The 7,375-nt window shown below is 51.7% G+C and overlaps 1 protein-coding gene across 3 annotated transcripts in view; it reads left to right on the forward strand.

The window, feature by feature from the left end:
- Pkm (pyruvate kinase M1/2) overlaps nucleotides 1-835 on the forward strand; it is a 27,737-nt gene extending 26,902 nt beyond the window's left edge. For all 3 annotated transcript variants that reach the window (XM_023712553.1, XM_004628763.3, XM_004628762.2), the window contains exons 10-11: nucleotides 4-185; nucleotides 547-835. In XM_023712553.1, the coding sequence (XP_023568321.1) occupies nucleotides 4-185; nucleotides 547-653 (289 nt within the window). In that variant the 3' untranslated portion in view covers nucleotides 654-835. The remainder of the gene's footprint in view (nucleotides 1-3; nucleotides 186-546) is intronic.
- The last annotated feature ends 6,540 nt before the right edge of the window (nucleotides 836-7,375 follow it).

Below are 7,375 nucleotides of genomic sequence, written 5' to 3' on the forward strand. Positions count from 1 at the left end.
CAGGTCTGCCCACCAAGTGGCACGGTATCGTCCACGGGCCCCCATCATCGCTGTGACCCGCAATCCTCAGACGGCGCGCCAGGCGCACTTGTATCGCGGCATCTTTCCCGTGCTGTGCAAGGACCCTGTGCAGCAGGCGTGGGCTGAGGATGTGGACCTGCGTGTGAACTTGGCCATGAATGTCGGTGCGTGGCTACGAGCCTGGCTAGAGGGGATGGGGTGGCAGCGCCCTGTGTCTTGTGGGACCCAGAGAGTGGGAAATAGAAGAGGGATGTGGCCATTGTCCCTGAGTAAGGTAGAGATCAAGTGGTGAGAGGCAGCAGCTAGCTCTGACCTTGAGCTCTCAGCTCTCCAGGATAGAGCTGAAAAAATTCAAAGGTCCTGCGGGCTGAGCCACCCCAGTTAATATCAGCTTTGTCTGAGTTGGGAGGCTGGCGCCATCTGGTGGCCGAGACGGTAATGCTCAGTCCGTTCGCCCCACCCCTACCCCGTTCCCCCTTGGCATGGCTCTGCACCTACTCATCACCCATCTCTCTTCTTCTCTAGGCAAGGCACGAGGCTTCTTCAAGACAGGAGATGTGGTCATCGTGCTGACCGGGTGGCGCCCCGGCTCCGGCTTCACCAACACCATGCGTGTTGTGCCCGTGCCCTGAAGGCCCTGGAGCCCGTCTCGACCCCCTTTCCCTTTCCCTTCCCCCAACCCATCCATTAGGCCAGCGACGCTTGTAGCGCCTTACTTCGGGCTGTAGTGTGGCACCGGCGAGCTGGGACACTGGGAAGATTACGTCTCTGCGATTAGTCCCTCACTTGGCGCAGTGGCCCAGAACTGGCTGCCTGGGACTTTGAGAAAAGGAAGCCCCAGCAAGGGACTTTGAGAAAGGAGGCCCCTAGAGCTTGCTGCAGGAAGGCAGCGACTTCGCCTCCTTTGTGTCCTGTTGAGTTCCTATACAAAGCAGATGCCAGAGAACCCAGCCATGGTGGCCAGCATGGGGGCTGAGGGCATGGATCCTGGTGTGCCAGACTGGTCCTGACCCCAAATGCTCAGATTCCCTCCCCAGTCACCTCGGCCTCCCCACTCAACCTGTGCACAGTTCTCTGCCACCGCACTCCTCTCGCGCACACTCCGCCCGCCACCTCCAGGCCTGTTGCTATAGAGCCCACCTGTGTGTCAATAAACAACAGCTGAAGCTCCCAGTGGCCTCTCTTTCCTGGGGGGTGGGGTGCTGTCGCACAGCTTACCTGCAGACTCCCATCTAACACAACAGCCTCGGGCATGTGGTGTATTTGGGCCACAGAGGGGACAGGGCAGGAATGGGGGTTCTTATAAGGAAGTCCTTGCCCAAGCCAGCACTGCCACCAGCATACTCCCCCAGTACTGGAGATGGAGCCAGGACCTTGTGAATGCTAGGAAGAGCTCTACCCATGCGCCGCATCCTCTTGGCCTTTGATTTTGAGACAAGGTCTTGCTGTGTTACCTAGGCTGACCTCCAAATGGCCAGCCTCCTGTTTTTTAGTCTTCCCTTTGCTCCCCCAGTAGCAGAGGCCACTGTGGGGACTGTAAGGTGAATGTTCTGGGCACCTGAGCCACGAGTGACTTGGCTGGGGAGACCGGAACTTTGGGCTCTGTGATCGCGGTTATGGTGTGTTTTTTTTTTTTTTTTTGGTGGAACCGGGGATTGAACTCGGGCCCTTGCGCTTGCCAGGGAAGCACTTATGCCTCTGAACCATCCCTCTGTCCCGTGCCGTCCCCCCTCCCCCGCGGTTCTGTCTTAATCCCTGACACAACTTCCACAAAGATTTCCCTGGGATACCTACTAACTAAACATTCCGGGTACGGGGTATGTCTTGAGGCTGCTCATCCACTACCAGGTCTTAAAATAATCTGCTTTCGAGTGTCCCAAATTGAGGGTCTGGAGTTCAGCAGTGGGCGGAGCCGGCCGGTAACAGGGTCGGTTGCAGCAGAGGCTCAAAGCTTCGAGTCTAGGGTGGAAGAGGAAGAGCCCAAGAGCACATCAGGGCGGAGGGCGGGGACGGCAGTACGCGCAAACCCTGGTCGGGTTTTCGGATCTCGTACCCCGCGGACCCCGCATTTGGATATGCTCAGAATTTGGCCCTGGCCTGGGCGGGGCAGAAGGGCGAGTATTGACCAATGAGATGCATGCGCTTCGTAGGGTAGCCAATCGGTGTATGGGGGCGGGGCCTCGGAAAAGCGGGCAGGCCTGAGACGCCCGCCCTTAGCCCGAGCGAGGCCGAGGCGGGTTAAGTGAGGCTGCGGCGGGCAGGTAAGGGCTGCGGGCGCCCGGGCTGCGGGGCAGGGAGGCCGGCTAGGGGCCGCGGGCGACCTCTTCCCGGTCCCTAGTGCGGGCTCCAGGCCAGATCTGCGCTGGGTTTGCGAGGAGTCTTCGTGGGGAGCAGTTTCTAGGGGTCCGAACCAGGGGCGCTAAGGGTCGATCGCACACTCTTCGCTCTGCTGCTCCCTTGCACCCGGCCGCCCGCCACGACCGCCGTCGTGCATTCGTTCTTGTGTTCATTCATTCCCCGCCACGTGGACTCCCAGTCCTGATCGTCCGCACTCGCAGCCTGGCGCTGCTCCTCTCCGTGCACGGTCTACATTCGCAGGGGTCTACACTCGCTGCGGCAGGGCTTCCCGGGACGCCGCGGAGCTGTCCCAGCACGACTCGGCCGCACCCACGCTCCACGCCCCGGGCGCGCTGTGGCTGGTTGCAGCCTGGTGATGTGGTCCAAACTCGACCTGGAAAGAAGGAAAGTTTGTGCACCTAGGGAGAGTAAGGGGGCGCGTGGACGGGCTGACGTTGGAGGTGACATCCGGGATGGTGACTTCTGCTCCTTGAAGTCTTGGGGACCTTGGGTTGAGGTTATTCGGGGGAAGAAAGCGCTGTGGATAAAGCTGTACGTTCCTGCCCTTGTCCAGGATCCGCACTGGTAGTCTGGGTTTTGGGGGCTAGCCTGTCGCCACTGGGGAGCTGGCACAAGGCCTGGCAGGGCGAAATGTGTGCGTCTGTCTCTCGTCGGCCCTGGAGTCTCGGGAGGTGGGTCTGCTGGGAAGTGGAGGGGACTTCCCCTCTCCTGTGTCGTTTGCCCCGGTGCTTATCTCTTGACAATCTGCAGTGCCTCCCCCCATCTTTAGTGGCTGTGAATTCGAGGAGGAGAGATGTCTTTTATCCTACTGGGGGTCTGAGGCTCCCTGAGGCTGAAATAAGGAATTTAAGCCGTCCTATTAAGTAGGTTCTCTGACTCTGCTGCGGAGGAAGAATCTGCAGGACTTCAAGGGGCATGAGAAAGATTAGGAAAGGAGGACCCACACTCGTGACACACCTGGGGTGGGGCCCCCATTTAAAGGCTGTTAGCATAAGCTCGGATGTGAAGTCTGCCAGGTTTCAGGGCAGCTGTCCACAGGGGCTCCAAGGGGATGTAGGAGTAGGCAGACGTGCAGTCTGCGGAGGAGCTGCTTCTCAGGCTGGAGGAAAAGGGCAGTTTGCAGATGAAAGGGAACAGACAGGTCTGCTCACCACGGAAAGGGACTTGCCCAGGTTTACTGTTAGAGGAGAAAGGAAAAAGTAAATAAACCGGGCTTGTGTTCTGAAGAAGCTGTTTTTCTTTTCTTTTTTCCGGAACCGGGGATTGAACTCAGGGCCTTGTGCTTGCCAGGGAAGCGCTTATTCCACTGAGCCATCTCCCCGGCCCTAAGAAGCTGTTTTTCTTTAAAAGTACAATTAATTTATTTCCTTTTCCTGGTCTCCTTCCTACCTGATTGTATTTCTTCTATCCTACCTCAAGTCCTCAGGGCTCTAGGAAGTCTAGAAAGACCTGTGTCTGGGTCATTCTCCTAGGATGTCGCCGGGCACGTGGGGGTGGAGGTGGAGGTGGTGAATCCTGAGCCTTAGGCCTCCCTCCCGGAAGCTCTTGCAGCTAGCACCTGCTTGGGTGGCTCCACCCAGCCCTGAAGCCAGTTGAGATGGTGTTGGGCGCGGGGTGTGTTTACAAGACTGGCCGGAAAAGCCTCCCTCTGGGAACCAGAAGTGAGTTCTTTGTTGTTGTTGTGTTGTTTTTTGACACATGGCGACACAGGGAAGTGCTATGAGCTTCAGGCTGGCCTTAAATTTATTCTGTAGTCCTGGTACTCTGGGCAGTCCTCTTGCCTCAGCCTCCTGAGTGCTGGGATTACAACCTTGTGCCTGGTCTGCCAGAAGTGAGTTCTAAGTGTCCTGATATTTTTGTTTAACTGTGATTTGGGGGCAGATTGCTTTGCTCCCCAGGCCTGCTTGCCCTGAAGTGAGAAGGGGCCCCCATTTCCCGACAGCCTCCTGTGCTGGCTTTAATGAGTGTCCGTCCTTCTCCATCTGCCCGGAAGTTTCCTTTTCCCCCCAATTTCCCCTTTGCATGACGGACCACAGAAAGTTCACACGGGCAAGAGTTGTGGTGCTTCACTTTGGTGTCTGAATTCTTAGGTTGAATACCAAAAAAGAATTACTTGAGAACAGGAAATAATTTCCACCCATTTGGACCTTTAATGCCAGCCTTGCTTTTGTTTTGTTTTGTTTTGTTTTTCTTTTTGAGAAAGGGTCTTGCTATGTTGGCTTAGGCTGGCTTTGAGCTCCCTTTGTAGCCCCGACTGGTCTTGAACTCAAAACAATCCTCCTGCCTCAACCTCCTGAGTGCTGGGATTATGGTGTGCATCACCACCATGCCCGGCTCAGCAAGCCTTGGTGTGATGAGAATTCAGTGTTGATCATTGTTGCTCTGTAGCTGATTTTTTAAAATTTTTTTTCTCACGAGAGACAGTCTTGCAGTGTAGCCCAGGCTGGCTTTGAAGTGTCAGAGATCCTCCTGCCTCAGGCTCCTGAGATTACAGCCTCGTGATGTGGGATTACATGTCCAGCAATAACTACACATTTTTATTAGAGAAACAATCAGCGTTTAAAACTGGGCTGTAAGGGCCAGGAGATAGCTCAGTGGCACAGGTACCTGTCTGACAAAGTGTAAGGTCCTAGGCAGGGGAGATAGCTCAGTGATCTAAGCACCTGCCTCGCAAGTGCAAGGACTTGGGCTTGATTTCCAGTACTGCATGCTGTGCCGGCTGTGAAACCAGGTGTGGTGTCTCATGCCTGTAATCCCAGAGCTGGGGAGGCTGAGACAGGAGGATCACAAGTCTGAACTGCATCACAAGACCTTGTATTAAATAAATAAAATTAAAAAAAAAAACAATAAGTACGAGGTCCTGAGTTTGATTCCCAGTACAAAAAATATTAATAAAAAATAAAATAAATGCACTGGGCTGTAGTAATAATTTGTGCTGGTTGAACCAATCCTTGTCCTAAATTAGTATTTTCTCAGTAATGTTTAAAATTATGTTAATTTTTAAACACTTTCACTTTTGACTGGCACTGTTCTCTATTTTAATTTTGAATTCAAAAGCACTTAAAGCATTAGTTTAATTCAAAGATGAATTGTTTGTTCCTTCTTTTGTGTGTGTGTGTGTGTGTGTGTGTGTGTGTGTATTTACTACAGGGTCTACAGGATCTCATTACACAGGCTCATAGTGATCCTTCTGTCTTCAGCCTCCCAAGCTCTGGGATTACAGGCGCATGCCACCATACCCAGTCTCAGTTGTGACTCAGTGCGCCCGGGGGTAGGGCCGGCACCGCATGTGGGGATTGAACCCTGGTCCCTGCATCTGTCTGAACAGGTGCTTTAATCTGCTGAGCTATCTGGCAGGCCCCTTTCTTATGTATTTTTTAATATGGCAAATTTGTCACAATCTCTCTGGCCTTTCTCTCTCTCTCTGTCTCTTTGTCTCTCTTTGTCTCTTTTAGTTTTTTGAGACAGGGTCTCACTATGTGGCCTGTGTTGCTGTGCTGCCTTTGAATTTGTGATGATCCTCCTGCCTCAGGCTCCTGAGAGCTGAGACTGTCAGCACGCACCGCCATGCCGGCTAGCCACATGTTTCCGCTGAGTTACTACTGGTTCTGTGTTGCCTGTACTTTACCAGTGCCCAGACTCACATCTGACTTCCCTCTAAACCGGGGATTGAACTCAGGCCCTTGCACTTGCCAGGCAAGTGCTTATTCTACTGAGCCATCTCCTTGGCCGCCCCATGCTCTATTTTTAAATCAAGCTTTTTAATTTTGAGATTAAGGACTGGGGAGATTAGAGATTAGCTCAGTTGAATAAGTACTTGGTGCAAGGGCCTGAGTTCAATCCCCAGTACCGCAAAAAAAAAAAAAAAAAAAAAAAAAAAAAAAAAAAAGTGAGATTAAGTGTAGATTCACTTGCAGTTTTATGAAATAATTCAGGTAAATCTTATGTAGCATTGACCAATCTTATCCCATAGATAACATGATGCATAGATATAGAACAATAAATATTACAGCCAGAATATTGAAATTTATGTAGCCCAGTCATCTTTATGCAGATTTTGGAGGTTCTATATGCATTTGTGTGTGTGTGTGGGGGGTGTGTGTGGTGTGTGTGTTTGTGTGTGTGTGTTTGTACATGTAGATTTGATTTTGTTCAATTTATGTAAGTTTGGCAGAGTTCATTAAAAAAAAATTAAGGCCGCAGAGATAGCTCAGCAGTCTAAGCGCCTGCCTAGGGAGGCACAAGTGCCGAGGTTCAATCCCTATTATCACATGCAGTACGGGCCCATGCTGTGCCAACCCTGCCACGCGGAGCAGGCCACCAAGTCAGGGCTTGGTGGCACATGCCTGTAATCCTGGCCTGGGGAAGCTGAAACAGGGGAATTGCTATGGGTCCAAGCTTATTATCAAATAAATAAGACTCATTATCAAATAAATAAAATTTAAAAAAAAATTATTGGTACATGATTAAAATACATAGTAATTACATTCATCATGTAGCGCTGGTATGTGTACATATGAACAACTTAATTTCTTCTCTTTTTTTGACTTTTTTTCCTTCCCCCTTCATCTCTTAGTCCTCTTAGTCTTTGCCAAAATTCTATCTCCCTTTCGGCCAGAACTGCCGTCTTCCAGTAATTTGCCAAAAGGACTAGCACAAAGGGCAAGAGGAGGGGAACCTGGTATATGCTTTCTAGGCCTTTTAGAAAACATGGGGTTGTTCCTTTGGCTACATACATGTGAACTACAAAAAGGGTGATATTTTAGATATCAAGGGAATGGGTACTGTGCCAAAAGGGATGCCTCACAAATGTTACCATGTCAAAATGGGAAGAGTCTACAGCGTTACCCAGCATGCTCTTGGCATTGTGGTAAACAAGCAAGTTAAAAGCAAGATACTGGGCTGGTGAGATGGCTCAGTGGTCTAAAGCACCTACCTAGAACAAGCTAAGCCAAGCAAAGCACAGGGACCACGGTTCAATCCCCCAGCACCACAT

This window comes from Octodon degus, unplaced genomic scaffold, assembly GCF_000260255.1.
Source record: "Octodon degus isolate 3935 unplaced genomic scaffold, OctDeg1.0 scaffold00026, whole genome shotgun sequence".
NCBI lineage: Eukaryota > Metazoa > Chordata > Mammalia > Rodentia > Octodontidae > Octodon > Octodon degus.